Source organism: Aspergillus ruber (genome assembly GCF_000600275.1).
Source record: "Aspergillus ruber CBS 135680 unplaced genomic scaffold scaffold00035, whole genome shotgun sequence".
Taxonomy (NCBI): domain Eukaryota; kingdom Fungi; phylum Ascomycota; class Eurotiomycetes; order Eurotiales; family Aspergillaceae; genus Aspergillus; species Aspergillus ruber.
In genome coordinates, this window is record NW_024467331.1 from 195960 (window position 1) to 210875 (window position 14916).

Below are 14916 nucleotides of genomic sequence, written 5' to 3' on the forward strand. Positions count from 1 at the left end.
TGAGCAGTTTACTCAAGTCTTTCGTCATGAGTTGATTCTCGAAATAGAAACCAGAGCAATGTTGATAAAAACCCACAGCTCCCCGTATATATTAACCAAGTTGGAAAATGGCAGCAACTTATTAAACAAGAAAGCCAACATGTACCAAATCTCAGTACATTTTCATGAAAGTAGCCGGATCTGTGCGAGAGTTCGGTATTTCTAGAGGCACGCTGGCTTAAACTGAACGTCGTCCGGCCGTTGAATATGACACATATTCTGAGATTCTATGGAAACCACGAATAATGGGATAGTCAGGACCAATCAGTTCAGAGCTTACCACATATGGTGTCAGGGATACTGCGTCCTAAGCGTAGGCAAATGTCGTTATTGAGCTATTATATGAAATAAGTAATCAGTCTCTAGAGGGGCTTCCGTAGCATGACGGCTATGTATAACGTACCGTCATGGTCGCCTCAGTAGACAACTACTATTATTGCATTCCGTCAAAATTGCTTCCTGGTTGCTTGCGCAAAACGCAAACAGGTAAAAAAATATCCACTTTGCCCTTTTCTTTCATTTATTGGCCCTCCAACGTTTTCTTCTGAGGTATCCAACCTCATTTACCTTTAGGACGCGAAGACGCTGGATTTCCTCGCACATAGATATGACACCGCAGCCTGTGGTTCTATTGGACTATTACTGTCATGATATGTACTGTTGTATATCAACAGCAGTCGATAAAGCACCCAAAATACCTCACCTGCGCAAAAGACTGTCATTTCGGGCAGGGCTTCCAGGCGTCAGTCAGACCACATTCGCGACGTATGAGCCATTTGGCCCATTGTGACAATGGGAAGTACGTCTCACATTTATTTGATCAAGAAGCTATTGCTGCTCAATGGAATTTTCTGTCTCATTGACGTCTGCGACAGCGCCAAAGTAGCCCGGTGATTATAGCGGCATTGTCATCCTATTGTGGCATGTCTCTATAAGAAGCCAAATAAAAAGGGAATAAAGTGGCTTTCACCTCATCAAGTACTCCATAAATTCACTGCCCAGAACCGACAAGGACTTGTATGGTGCAGCAGCATCCTGGAGTAATTCAAGGTCGATTAGATATACATTAACCTCTTGGCCGTATCGCAGCTGATGATCGCTTTTTTTTATACTGGGACTCACGGCCTAGTGATGATTTGGGGCCAGCTTGTATAGAAGATATTTGTTGTGGACCGCTTCAGTATATCCAATCATTTTGGCAAAGGTTGTTAAGGTCAGGTAAGGTAGGCACGTCGATTATCGTTCGAATGTGTGATGCTATAACTTCCTTAAGCAAGATAAGTTTCTCTTCCTGCTAGGTACTCACTGGAAGAATGCCTCGCTCTACATGATGAAATGGAAGATGAGGACTCGCTCCCAGAGCCTCTCCACAGCGAGCAAAAAAGCCAGGGCACCCTCGCCCTTCGATTTACATCTTGCACACCAGTCACCCCGGTATTCTGACAGGCGAATATCATTCAACAAAATAAAACGAACGTTATATTGACAAGGAGGATGTACTGCAAGAAGCAATTAAATGCGCAGTTGGTATAGGGCTGCCACTGGGAGTAAGCGTCTTCTGCTTCCCGTATCTATGGGCCTAAGTCGAGCTTTCCGCCAATATTTTGTTGGTAATTTGATCATGAGTAATTAAAGCTGTAACCATATGATTCCACAGGAAATTTGCTGTCTTCGTTAGAGGTTCCGCACGAGCCTTTCTCTTTCTTCACTGGCAGGGCCGCGCGAATGGAAACGGCTCGTACCTGTATACCATAAAATGCGCGACATGTTCTCGGGTATACTCAAATGGGGCACTGTAAAGTCGACTGGGTTTTGTTCCCAGATATTAACGCGTGCCGGGTGCAGAGAACAAACACCGGCCTCTTTCCACTTGCAACCACAGCACAAAATACCCAGTATTTCAGAGAGCAGTCATCGTTAAACAAGGCCATAGGGGTGTTGTTTGTTTGGGCGAGGCAAAGGAAAACGGTTAGCAAGGGAAGCAATCTAGAGCCGTCCGCAGATTTTCCGCTTAGCACGAGGCTGCTCTGCTTGTTTCATACATGAGCGGAGCTCTAGGTCGAGCCTGTTCCAGTTGTATTCCATTTGAAGATATTCCATTGCTTTTAGCTTCCAAAACAATTCGAGAACAGTCCGTTCTCGTAGTAAATACCGAGCACGATGGATCAAGGATTAGATTGATATGGATTTCTCGGGTACTTGGAATCCAGTTTCTGAATATAGATCGATAGACCAGTGATGTGTGATCTTCATGTCCAATCAATTTATCATATCTCAGCAGGCAAGGCAATATTACCATCTGAGTTGAAGCAGAGTCTGGAATTTGCGTCCGCCGAGAAAGTGAAAGAAAGAGGAAAAAGCCAAGAAGTTAATACCGGTGCTGATGAGGCTAAGACAGAAAAAAAAGTAGAAGAGAAAACGAGAGATCAACGGCACCATTCACTGAATGCAATCACTATAAAAGCAAGACCATTCCTAGACCGCGGATAAATTTATACGAGTCAGGATGACAGGCCACCGTCAACACAAACTCAGCCCATTCCTGGAACGCCCGAGGACGTGCCAGGGAACGGCACGTGCATTGCCCGAATTAAGGTTAAGCTCATATCAAGTTAAATATACAGAGGTCTACCAGCATCACGAGTATATACATACGGAGTTGTAGAATAAATTAGAATGGATAAGTAGAAGTCCTTTCTTCTGCGAAACACATTTACCCGAATAAAATGCCATACGTACTGTTATTTCCGAGCGTCGAAAAAGAGATTAAGGAAAACCAAGCCAATAATGAAGAATACAAATAACAGAAATATAATGAACCCCCTTATCTCGTGCAATATCAATCAATCATATCCAATCAACAGCCTCCAGCAAACAAATTATCGTTCATCGTAAGTCCCAAGCCCGGAGGGGAAAAACCGTTCGGAAAGAATGAACAGAGAGAAAAAAGAAGCAAAAAAGAATACACAAAAGAAAAAGGAAAAAAAAAAAAAAGACCATTCATCGCAGATCATGTGTCATAATTATTTGTCGTCATAATTCGTAAAACGGTTTTAGTTTTGGTTTCGGGTTCAGCTTGTCGCGTAAAAGAAATGGAAACGAATAAGTGGAGTGGATCACAGAAGACCTATCACTTGAGGCCGGTGTAGCGCAGGTTAACGCGAGGAGAGAAAGAGAAAAGGATCCGCAACGGACAGGACGTGGCACGTTCAGATATTGAGATACGTATCATCCACCGAGAACCGTGTTCACCGGCACCGCGTGTTGCGAAACTTTTGTGGAATGGAGAATGCCAGCAATCGAGACAATTGTCGTACACACTTCTGTAAGACCGAGGTTTTGGTGTCGTTTCGGATGTGTCGCATGCGATTGAAGTAAAACGAAAAAAGAGGCGTAGCTGACGAAGAAAAGAAAAAAAGAAAAGAAGAAAAAAGAAAAAACGGGGCGACGAGATACGGAGTAATCGCAAAAGCAATCGCAACACCATCACAACAAAGTAAAGTAACCAAACAAGATAACCACCCTAACCGATTCAAGTCAAGCCAACTCAAACCTAAATCAAAAGCGTTGTTGGGGCCATAGTTGTCCCAGGTATGGGCCGCTGGCTTTGGCGCAGTTCTTATGTTGTACAGGATCTAACATCTTGATCACGACCTCGGCGGCGTCTTCTCTGGCGTTGTTGAGGTAGGGTCCGTCGTACCAGTATCGTGCTGCGAATGTTTGACCTTGGATCTTGACCGTGCTGGACCAGGCTGTGCGGCCTCCTGGAGAAGAAAAAAGACCATCAGTATCGCCGGTTGTTGTTAAAAGTCGGTGAGCATTTGATTTCTTGAGCTCCACCTTATGCCGATACACACAATAGGAAATGCTCGAAATTGGAGAAGGGAGGGGGGGGAATGACCGGTTCAGACCGGTTATGTAGGGGAATCACAGGAAGAAGATAGAAAGAAAACAGAGAAAACGAAAACAAGAAATAAGAAAGGGAACGGAATATACCTCGACGATCGGAAAAAATGTGAAAGGTTGGCGTTTGGAAGTTGGACTTTTTACAGTAATCTTGGACATCAGAGTCAACCATCATTCTGGGGGATAATGTTTCCAATCAACACGAGGGACAATATCATGACATACCTTCTAGCTGGTACTGCCAGCGACCACCGGTCTCTTCGAAGTTCGGATCATGAGACATCGTTGCAATTGACTTTCATACCAAGGTAAAGAGGGAACACTCCGGCAAATGTTTGGTCCGCCTGTGGTGACCAAAGAAAAGCGAGTGTATATATATATATGTGTGTGTGTATCAAGCCCACACGACACCTCGACCGTTAGGGATAAATCGACTGTGGAGCGATAGTCCGGTAGTAAACGGAAGAAGAAAAGAAAGAGAAAGAGAGAACGATGTCCGACAAAAGTCAATTGGAAGAACGAGGGTTAGTTTTCCTGGAATGATTTTCGCTTTTCAGACTTTTCTTTTCTATCTTGTCCTGTCTGTCTTTTGAACGATTTTCAAGAAATTTGTATGGGAAGCGGGGAGTCAGTCATATAAACTGTGGATCATGAATCAAAAAACCCCAAAACGGTTTCGTTGAAAAAAATTTTTCTTTTTTTTTTCTTTCAAAAAAAAATATTTTTCAATGTTTTTTTGTCATGGCAAACACGGGGCCTGACCAGCAAACCTAACAGAAGGGGCTTATGCAGGTTGCTGTGGACATGGGGACAAGACAGCGTCATCAAATTTTCCTTGCCCCTCCGAGTCTTCTCTTATCTGCCCACTTGAGGAACCGCAAGTTGCATGGGGAACATGCGGATCATTTTGAGGCTGCAAGCTGGAACGGCCCGGCGCACGCCGATTGAATGTGCACCCTTGAAGAAACGCCAGATAGAACCAGGGAGAGGGAAGCACTAGTCTCCACCCTCAGCTCAGATCCATTCGGTGACAGGGCAAGAATTGACAAAAAGAAGAAGCAAAGAGATACAGGGCCGATACAAGGCGACAAGGTAGATGCAATTGACCGGCATACAACAGCCAACGGTTTCCCTGACGGTTTTTGGACAACTCAGAACACTATCTTTTGCTTTCTTTTTTTCGCTTCCCTCGCTCAATGGTTATGTTGTGTCCGACGAGTAAAGCAACCGATGTCCATGATCGGGTACCCAAAGAAGCGGAAAAGACAGAATTGGTCCAAAACATAAAGAGCCAGGGGAAAAAAGCCAACGGGAACGCTCCCGACTTGAACGGGGAAAAGTAAAGAGGTCTTTCTGGAACGAAAAAACAAAAATACTGGAAACCGCCCACCAACCACCTATGGAGGGGTAAAGTAAAGTAAAAGTTGACTTGACTTCTCGTTGCCCAAAAGCGGAGAGGGCTCCATCGGAAAAAACACAAGAGCGACGAATTGAAGCCAGACTCAACCTGTTTGGAACCACATGGAGGACCGCAAAGCGGGCCCCGCGAGGCCACAATTGAATTGCCAGCTCATCAATCAATCCAGCCGGGTCCAAGTTGTCGAGACATTTCAAGGCTTGAAGCGCACCCGTTCCTCTTTTCCTTTTTTTTTTTTTGTCCGGCCAACTAACTAGCCACACAAATTCTCTCCACCGGGCCGCTTTGCATGAACGGGGAATCATGGGAGAAAATGTCTGCCGTTGTCGGAGGGTGGCAGATGAAATCGGACGGTCGAAGAACGGTTGATTGGAACATGACTCTTGTCCGTCTTTTCTCAAAATCGACGTCTGCAGGGGACTGAGTCTAGGTTGATGCCAGCAAAGTTGGCACAGGAAAAATAAAAGTAACGGAGTTAAACGGATCTGATGTACCCTATTGCATCTCCGATAGAGGAATGGTTATGATTCGCTGGTTACATGTTGTGGTCTCCGCGGTCTCGTTGTCGGATGCAGGCGTTAATGCCCAACATGATGGCCTTCGTCTGTATCGAGACATCATTTCACGATCATCGAGGTGAACCATGGAAATCAAGTTTCGATAACCGATGTAATAAACGTCTCCTATCCAATGATTGGGTTAAGGCGTCGTCAAGAAAGCGCCGGACGCTGAAGCAAGAGGGAGAGAGGGAAGGGATAGGAGGAGCGTAGAGGCTCAACTGCCCCGCAGTATCAAGTTCGGTACTCTTCCAGAGCCAATGGAATCAGACATACCCAAACAATGCAGACAGAGCTGGAACTGTGAATTGAAAAAAAAAAAAAAAAAAAAAAAAAAAAAAAGGAAGAAAGAAAGAAAATCAAATGTACAGAGACAAGAACAAAGAAATGAAAAAAACAGGTGTCGAAATTGATATCGTGCCTCGTGGTCCAATCAATCCCTCACCCGTAGCAGCAAGTATCTTCCCCGTATTCGGTTATGGTTCATCCCATCGTACTCAATACCACGGTGGATGCATGACAAAAGCACTTACATCTGGTCCGTTCCAGAACAAGGTCAGCCTGGAGAGTCTGTACAAAAGAATCTATTTGTCCGGTTCATGGGGACGGAGATCCGTCTCAGGCTATTTTTGCAGACAGGTGTCACTGCGCAGTATACATGCTGATCATATATATAACCAAAAAAAAAAAAAAACAAAACATAAGATGTCTGGTCCAATAAAGCAGTTATTAGTCCAAATGCAAGACACATCGGCGCCTAAAAGATTGATATAGCCGCCCAACCCTAAATAACCAAGATGCCTTAAGTCCAAAAGTCCAAGATGTGATATTAAACAAGAGAGAAATTAACAAAAGAAATAGCCAGTCATATGCGTTGTCGTCAAGTCATTAGTAACATAGGGAAAGTCTAGGCGTAAGCTCAGGTCGATGCAGATGCGCAAGGGTGATCGAAGGCCGAATGCGAATGTCACGCGAGATCTCCAATCAAAACAGGGTTTCTCATTCCGACAGTAGTCCGAGATCCTCTTCTGTGCTCGAGGAATGGCGGTGGGATACTGTGCTGGCAGCCCCCGCGATTTTATCAAGAAAAGCTGCAGTCACTCTCGACCACCATCCCTTGCCATGTTGCACCGCCCGAAAATAACATCCAATATAGCTTTCCTTCGTGGTCGTAATCATCATATTCGTCATAATTATAGCTCATGCTGATTCCCGGCGGTGAAACACTTCATCGATGAGGCGCTTTGGTCCCAAAAAGTCGATACTTTTGGAGGAAAAGGCCTTCATCGGGTCCAAAAGATGGGCAGACCGACTGGAATGCCAACGGCGGCGGATGCAGTCGTCGACCAAGACAATCAACCCAGTGGCCACAATTGCACTGCAGATAGTTTCATTAGCTGCAGCTCTGTAAGAAAGAGGGAGGGGGCGTGATCTACTTACTCCGCAACATCCGTCATCCTCTTATACTCCGAAGGTTCACTGATCCACAGAGATGATGGCGGTATCCAACCGCCCTTGTCCTCCTCTTCGATGGCTTCCATGGGAGTCATAATATCGGGGACCAAGTGGGCGACTGTCTTGGACGTTTGCATGTTGACCAAGTAATACGATACCAGGTCACGCAAATTGCCCTCCTTTCGGCATTGTCGTCGCCATTGATACTTGGTTGTCCAGTACTCGAACTCGTAGTGTTTCGATATCCCCCGTTTCACCTCGACGTGAGCATAGTTCGAGAATTCCATCATCGTCGTGTCAACAAATGGCATTTGCTCTCGATCATCATCGTCTTGGTCAAATTCTTCATCAGTCGGAACGATTGGTGCGTCGTTCACAGATTTTGATCCCGAATCCCTGCGTCTTCTGTCTGGAGACACATAGCCTGATCGCAGACTAGCTAAAGCAGTACTCCACGAACGAGTCAATCGCTTGTCGAGGCCAGGGGATGAAGCCCTCTTTCTCTCGGTGTGGCAGACCTCGCGACCTGAGTCGCGACAGTAGCGACGGAAAGAGAATTTCCTCGAGAACAAGTCGTACATGCGAAGATGGAATAGAGTGATATCTTGCTGGAACCCAGCCCGGTGTGGAACCAAAGCATCCACGCGCAGGTTCATGTTCCCATCGAGCGTCGAATCATCATGTCGAATAAGAAGCCGTCGCGACGAAGGAAACAAGTCACCAAAGCTGAGCGGATTCGACGGAAGCGGATCTGTGGGGAAGAACTCAGGTCTGCGGTCGACAACCACATAGCGAGGTTCCTCCTCCGGAAGTTCTTCGGGGAGGGTTGATGCGTAGGTTGAGGCAGAATTTTTAGGGCCAATCGCGAACACTTCATCATCGTCGTCGTCGTATCCGACACCCTCGAGCACTCCTTCATCGTCGTCCTCGGGGTCCACAGGCTGCTTTTCTTTTTGCTTAGACGTGGGCCGATGATCGCTGTAGATCGTAGGGGCCGTGCTCTTCGAGCGCGCGGAAGCTTCACTGTCCGTTGAAGAGCTGGTACCTGGTCGAAAACAGCTGTGGCAGGCACGACGCGACTTTTGGTAAGCTTCCATGATGGCGCGAATATAACAACGCCAACGCATGCGGACTCCGCGGTAAGTCGAAATAATCTTGCGACGGGTTCCGTATATAACTCTGGTTGGCCGCGGTATGAATGCGGGCCGCTGAATCGGGAAGGGTAAAGAAAATGGTAGTAAACAAAGCAAATTATACACAGAACAAACAGAGCTCAATCATGCAGTCGGACAAAAATGAACATTCTCTCAAGTAGAAGAAAGAAGAAAAAAAATAAGTCACGGGGTTCGAATAATCTGCGAGACTTGTGTGTTATATGGTCGACAACACATTCGCGATTCACATGGGCGGATGTGGATAGAGGCAAGACACGATGGAAAAAGATGTTTGGGTCCAGTGTTGCCGGGGAGAGTTCTTTAAAAATAAAAGGGAGAAAAAATAGAAGACATGAAAACAGCGGTATCCAAGTCTAATAATAAGAATGAAGCAAGAGAATCAGGAATGCCGCCCAGAGTGAGCAAGCCAGGCACACAACACAGGTAAGGCAGAGGCAGTGTAGTAGAGGTGGATATGGCAGCAGCAGCACCGGCAAAGCGGAAGAGAAATTAAAACAGGGCGACAATTTGGGTCCAAAAGAAAAAGGAAGAAAAAAAGAAAACATGCGGGATTTGAACATTAAGTGGCGCAGGAAAATAAGATACAATAAGATACAGATGATGCCGGAAGACACGTTGATCGCCCAAGTATGAAGAGGAGCACTGAACTGTCCTACTCTTTTTTTTTTTTTTTTTTTTTTTTTAAAAAAAAAAAAAAAAAAAAAAAACCACCGCCGGTCTTAGTCGGGGCTCCTCCACAGACAGCCGCATTCTTGGGGCTTTGCTGGGATTGGCATCCTTGGGTGTCAGAATTGTTTCTTATATCTTGTTTTTGCCGTGGGATGAAGAGCAAAGCCCGCGAAGATGATAATCCGGTCGGTGTCAGGCTGTCAGCCAAATCCGTGATACAAATTTTCCCTCTAAAAGTGACGCCGACTGGAAATAGTGGAAATAGAGAATATCCATTTGACACATAGCCACGAGACAAGCTATTGCCTCACCAGCAGCCTGACATCCACCCCAATGGACACCGACCCCGAAGATCTTAAAAGGATCTCTCCCATTCGCGCCTGACGTACAGGCCCTGCAACCACCTCATTCCAGAACTTAATAAACCATCCGGCGGTCGAGCGTATTACTTGGCACCAAGTGTTATATACTTCACATTATTGACATGGCTGCTGATCAGAGAGGCCGCAAACCGGAAGGATGACTATTATGGTAATATTAATCAGCGTAGTTATCTTTACGGCCAGCCATTAATGTTGACGAGAATATGTAATCCCCGGACTCTTATGAGTGCTTTATTATCGGCCGAGCGGTATTACAATAGCAAAGCAGCGCCTAATCCGGCCCCCGTCGCAATGAGCTACACCGTTTGTGGAGAGAGGTCGTGCGGTGTATGTGTCAAATGAATCACGTTCACGGAGAGTACAGTGCGCAGTTACCATTACTACCCCTGCAGGCTATACCCGATTGTTTCACCTGTCATGCAGGTAGGCAACAGGATCTCAAATTCGGTTTGTTGGGCCTAAAGACCTGGAGAGTACGGAGTAGACTGGAGAATATTCTCGTCCCAGACTTCAATGGTTCTCCGACTGCGCCTTGTGGCTGCCCAAGAGGGCGCAGTCTCGATTCTATTCGAATACAGGCAATATTTATAGCGTTATGAAGGCTGAAATCCATTGAGCGTCGCAAGGCGGACATTACACTTGGGAGCACAATTAGGCGACGTTTGTACCACGGTACAACTACGGATCGGACCGAATCACTGACCGTCGGTTATTCTCCCTCAACAGGGATTCCGATTTCGCTCGTAAATTATCACACGCATATCTGACCACTCAGATTCGCGTGCAATGCGATGACAGCTAGATTTCACTAATCGAGAGTAGGGACAGCATTCCTGCGTACGGAGCAAGAAATATCCTGCCATGACATGACATCCCACCTCATGATCATCCTGTTCAGGGCGTGTCCATTCACGCTGAATTGGAGGGGAAATGGTCCGATCGCTAGCGGATCGTCTGGGAATCCGGAGGTTTTGAAGAATTATGACATCATCGCGTCTTCCGTTGTTATTCCTATTCGGGAACTAGGCCCGTTACAGCTGGTTGACGCTACCATCTGGACTTGCGCAGTAGATGTTCCATGGCTCCTTGACACTAGGCACCTAGAAGAAAAATTTCTCCAACGATGGTCATCGCTTCATAATTTATACTATACTGCTCAAGACCGTAGTCAAACTAACCCACAGACCACCATAACAACCCAACATCATGCGAAACAGCATGCCAAACGAAGACCACCAAGCCTTCTACTCCCTCCCTCACTCCCCTCGCACCATCTTTCTCTCCACCGGCTGCGTAGCCACCTACATCCTCATGAACAACCTCACCAGGCCCCTATACTCTTTCTTATACAACATCTCCGGCTTCATCCGCGCCGCCAATCTCAGCGTAATCCCATCGTCTTGTGCGTATGCTGTGGTCTTCGATCCGGAGACGGCTAATATAACGGAGAGACGGGTTGAAGGAAATGGGAAACGCAGACGTGTCATCACGGTGAAAAGGCCGTTGGTTGAACTTGAGGGGTATAAGTATCGCGAGAAGTCGCCGGAGCATTTGGGGGATGTTTGGCTCGATGGTGTTCGGCATGAGAAGGCGTTAGTTCGTATTGGTAGAGCGGGTTAGGTTTGCGTTAGCTGGTGTTGGTACTGGAGTGGCTTTTGAATGGATTGGATGAATTGGATGGATATTGCTTACTGAGTTTAATGTCGTCTTCGGAAGCCCTTTCTCATCGCCGTACGTTACCGGCTTGACCTCTTGGTTCTTCTATTGTTGCTCTCATTCAGGAAGCATAAACGCCTCGATACTTGTAGCGGCTACGAGGACAGAGAATGGAGCCCCTGATTAACAACCCCTTGCCCTACATCTATATACCAGTGCGTGTAGATAAAGAGTCAATCAGTCACATAATGATATATTCACTGCATGTGATGTTGTAGTTCGTATTATTCAGGCAAAAACAGACTGCTAGTGCCATCTTCTCTTTCATCACAACCTCGAAATCTCGACACATACTACTCCGTCATCAAGCTCTTTTCAGCTCTCAAAGCTCCATCACAAAAAACAAATGATAATCTTAGAGCACCATCCCTCCCAGGACAAGCCCAAGGAAGCCAACATCAATATGCCAAGCCACAATCACCAAACCTTTTACAACTGCCCTCACTACACTTCCCATGCCTTCACTTCAATCGGTCTTTTCGCTACCTCCTACGCCCTCCTTAGCGGCAACACTTGGGCTTATGCTGGAATAATTCGCCGCTTCGAGCTCGGGTATATTATTCTGACATATTTTTGGGTCACTATCTTCAATCCGGAGACCGCGTGGACTACTAAGAAGCATGTTGGGAGAGACATTGAGAGCGGTGAAGGAAGCTTTGTTAAGGTTAAATGGCCGTTCGTCGGGTTCAAGGCTTGCGAATATCGCGTCAAGACTCCAGAGGCATTAGGAAATGATTGAATTCGTGGGATTCAGCATGAGAAGGCTTTTGCGTTTGAAATGGGAAGAGTTGATTTGCTTCTGTCTGTTGGCGTGGTGTCTGTTCGGTTACTATTGTAATTTTTATGGGTGTTATTTCGACAGGTGAAATGGGTTTCACTGGCACGTTGTAGTTGGGATCAATAAACTTGTTAAAATGGAGTGTGATTATACTTGAGCCTATCGTCTCTATCAAGGATACCTAAAACTAGTCCGAAAAAAAGTTCCATGGTTCCAATCTGTACACTGTAGTAGTAATCTGCATCAGGCAGAATGCTCTGCAGGAATATACTCCACCTCTCTCTAGAATGCTCAAAACTGCAACATCAGGGTAAAAAGCCACACTCTTCAAGAGACTCCAACATGGTTAGTGAAAACCAACAAGTATTCTACTCCCCACCCCATGGTGTTCCCTGGCTCGCTGACTCGATCGGCTTTTGGATAACCCTCTACGTCTGCCTCAACATTATTGCACCCCATGCACCTTTCCACATCGATCTTCAAGAGACTTATCTATCGATTTTCCTCAACTCCCTCTGTATTGGTTGTCTCATCAATATAGCTCTATTGTGTGTTCTGTCCATTATGTTCGATCCGAATACAGCACATACCACAGAGAAGCAGGTTGGAGGCGACGGTGAGGATGGGAGTGGGAGTGGTATATCGCAGGTGATCAAAGCCAAGCGGCCCTTTTTTGCATTCAAGAGATTGAAACTATGTGTGGACATATCGGAAGAGATGGGGGATGTGTGGTATGATGGGGTATGGTATGAAGGGGCTTTCTTCGAGATTTGATGATGGGTGTTCATTTGTCTTTGCGGGATTCGGTTGGTGTTGGGGTTGAATAGATTGGGTGCATCTTGTTTTGCTAGTTTGGTTGCTCAATAAGTTTAAGAGATGGTCTTGTTGAGATGGAAAACGAGTCACTTATATCGGAGTCTTCGAGGTTGGACTTATATACTTATTGCTGCATTTTACTAGTTGAGCATATTACTGGAGTCTAAGTACCCATTTTATTCCTTTTTGGGGAGCGTCATCTCAACCTGGTTCAGAGTTGAGAGATGTGTTCATTTGGTCGTTTACTTTAGCTCACGCCAGGGGAGTGTATAGCTAGCACAGTTGAACTGCTGGGATATCGTTTATTGAAGTTGCCGGCGTACTTACTGGCAGAGCTATGTTACTCGAGCATGTTGCTTCTATTTTTACCGAATAGTACTGGAAACATTGCCATTTCTGAATGTGTTTAGGAAACATGACCCAAAAAGGATCCATTTAAGTCAAGGTTTTGACATTAGGCAGACAACCCTATCTCTATCTTAAAACAACTGCTTTCTCAAACTATTTTACATCAACTAAGTCAAGCACATAGCGAATCGAAGTAACGCAACATGTCAAACCAGACTTTCTACACCTAATCTTACACTCCTTCCTACCTCATGTCCATCAGGCTTACTGTCACTTCTTACGCTATTTTAAGCTCCATAGTTGGGCCCTCCACCATTTTAGCCATTATCCGCACCTTTGAGCTAACGTTCGTATTTGACACATGTATACTCGCAGTATTCTTGACCCGGACATTACATACAGCACAGAGGAACAGATTATCTACAGTGAGGAAAATCTGGATGTAGCAGTTAGCGGAGTTAACCGTGAGGGCGGCCGTAGAGAAAAACGTAACATCACGACTATACGGCCGCTGTTTGGATTTAAGCATTTCAAGTATTGCTTAGATACGAATGATACGCCGGAGGACCTTCAGGCAGATGGGGTCCTCTACGGAGAGGCGTTGTTTGAGATTTGATTGAGTAAGGACAAGACTTGATCCTATGTGTGCTGGTTTTTGATTTGTTTGGTTTATTGCTATTTCTCCCGGCACTTTTCAAGGGCGATTCTTTTTGAGTGTCAAGTTTGGAGTGGCTTATAGAGGTTTATAGAACTCTCAACGTCCATGCTGGACTAAAATACAATACCTGCTAACGCAGACAAATAGGTATATACTGCCAACAGAAACCATAGTATTCAATCTAATGGAGTTAAACAAAGAATAGGAGTTTGCGGCTCCTACTCCGTACCTGCCCTTACTCCGCATGGCCATTGCTCTTTCCATTCACTATCAGTATCACTAAACCAAAAAAAAAGGCAGAATTGCAAGGCCACTTTTCTCACTGCCGTAATCGTCCCCCGCGTCATTATCTTAGTTGATTCACATACTACCTACAAATCCTCCTACCACAGCGCAAGATGGCATCCTCATGCCAGATCCTATACATGGTCCCGTATGAGCCTACTCTCTTGTTCCTCCTTATTCTTCCCACAGTCGCCATTTACGCCTTTCTCTTGGCTATCGCCGCCCTTTTTTCGCCTTGCATCTGCACCGTTCTGACCATTACTCGGGGTATTCTACTCGCGTTCATCGCTGTTGTTTGTCTCCTCGCAATCATCCTCGATCCGAAGGCCAACTACATCTCCAAGAAGACCATCGCTAGGACTGACAATGAAGACATCACCACCGACTCTCACTTCGTCCCTTCCTGTCCTCCCATCAAGGCCAAGCAATGCACCGCCATCATGACTGTCGAGGGGAAGGTTGTGGGCTACGTGGCCGGCGGTCACGACGATAACTCCGGCAATAAGGACGCTATCATCTACGAGGACGGTTCTGGAGAAGGAGGAAATGTGGGATACCGCGCATGTGGCCATGGAGAGGAGCGTATTAAGCGGGTTATAAGGCCTTTAATCGGATTCCGGAGCCAGAAGATCGTTATTGACGAAGACACCATACCTCAGGGTGTCCAGTTTAGGGAAATTCTGTATCGTGATGCCTACTGGGAAATCTGATGGC

General features: G+C 46.0%; 7 protein-coding genes across 7 annotated transcripts; 4 read left to right on the forward strand and 3 right to left on the reverse strand.

Moving 5' to 3' along the window:
- Window positions 1-3597: 3597 nt before the first annotated feature.
- EURHEDRAFT_381109 (uncharacterized protein) lies at window positions 3598-4228 on the reverse strand (the record flags this gene model as incomplete). Its single annotated transcript, XM_040779370.1, has 2 exons — window positions 3598-3803; window positions 4171-4228. 2 exons carry the CDS (start codon window positions 4226-4228, stop codon window positions 3598-3600), a joined length of 264 nt encoding a protein of 87 aa, XP_040635126.1.
- Window positions 4229-5019: 791 nt separating this feature from the next.
- On the reverse strand, window positions 5020-6008 carry EURHEDRAFT_244674 (uncharacterized protein). The gene is made up of 2 exons (XM_040778081.1): window positions 5857-6008; window positions 5020-5788 (listed from the first exon to the last, which is right to left on the reverse strand). The coding sequence occupies exon 2, from the start codon at window positions 5665-5667 to the stop codon at window positions 5146-5148; it is 522 nt and encodes a 173-aa protein (XP_040635127.1). The 5' UTR covers window positions 5668-5788; window positions 5857-6008; the 3' UTR covers window positions 5020-5145.
- A 1111-nt stretch (window positions 6009-7119) lies between these two features.
- Window positions 7120-8471, reverse strand: EURHEDRAFT_518443 (uncharacterized protein; the record flags this gene model as incomplete). The annotated part of the gene is made up of 3 exons (XM_040786676.1): window positions 7120-7297; window positions 7360-8412; window positions 8455-8471. The coding sequence occupies 3 exons, from the start codon at window positions 8469-8471 to the stop codon at window positions 7120-7122; spliced, it is 1248 nt and encodes a 415-aa protein (XP_040635128.1).
- Window positions 8472-10426: 1955 nt separating this feature from the next.
- On the forward strand, window positions 10427-11500 carry EURHEDRAFT_416499 (uncharacterized protein). The gene is made up of 2 exons (XM_040782968.1): window positions 10427-10768; window positions 10833-11500. Exons 1-2 carry the CDS (start codon window positions 10468-10470, stop codon window positions 11219-11221), a joined length of 690 nt encoding a protein of 229 aa, XP_040635129.1. The 5' UTR covers window positions 10427-10467; the 3' UTR covers window positions 11222-11500.
- Window positions 11501-11594: 94 nt separating this feature from the next.
- EURHEDRAFT_416500 (uncharacterized protein) lies at window positions 11595-12253 on the forward strand. The gene has a single exon (XM_040782969.1). It carries the CDS (start codon window positions 11664-11666, stop codon window positions 12054-12056), a length of 393 nt encoding a protein of 130 aa, XP_040635130.1. The 5' UTR covers window positions 11595-11663; the 3' UTR covers window positions 12057-12253.
- A 327-nt stretch (window positions 12254-12580) lies between these two features.
- Window positions 12581-13875, forward strand: EURHEDRAFT_389602 (uncharacterized protein; the record flags this gene model as incomplete). The annotated part of the gene is made up of 2 exons (XM_040779789.1): window positions 12581-12841; window positions 13635-13875. Exons 1-2 carry the CDS (start codon window positions 12660-12662, stop codon window positions 13873-13875), a joined length of 423 nt encoding a protein of 140 aa, XP_040635131.1. The 5' UTR covers window positions 12581-12659.
- Window positions 13876-14315: 440 nt separating this feature from the next.
- EURHEDRAFT_406097 (uncharacterized protein) lies at window positions 14316-14912 on the forward strand (the record flags this gene model as incomplete). The annotated part of the gene is made up of 1 exon (XM_040780440.1): window positions 14316-14912. One exon carries the CDS (start codon window positions 14316-14318, stop codon window positions 14910-14912), a length of 597 nt encoding a protein of 198 aa, XP_040635132.1.
- Between the last annotated feature and the right edge of the window lie 4 nt (window positions 14913-14916).

What these genes read in the sequence shown, in the direction of transcription:
- EURHEDRAFT_416500 (XM_040782969.1), top strand. Translation starts at nt 11,664, where the DNA reads ATGATAATCTTAGAGCACCATCCCTCCCAGGACAAGCCCAAGGAAGCC.
- EURHEDRAFT_244674 (XM_040778081.1), bottom strand. Translation starts at nt 5,667, where the DNA reads ATGATTCCCCGTTCATGCAAAGCGGCCCGGTGGAGAGAATTTGTGTGG.
- EURHEDRAFT_416499 (XM_040782968.1), top strand. Translation starts at nt 10,468, where the DNA reads ATGACATCCCACCTCATGATCATCCTGTTCAGGGCGTGTCCATTCACG. An exon ending in CTATACTGCTCAAGACCGTA is followed by an intron (nt 10,769 to 10,832) that starts GTCAAACTAACC and finishes TGCCAAACGAAG; the next exon opens with ACCACCAAGCCTTCTACTCC.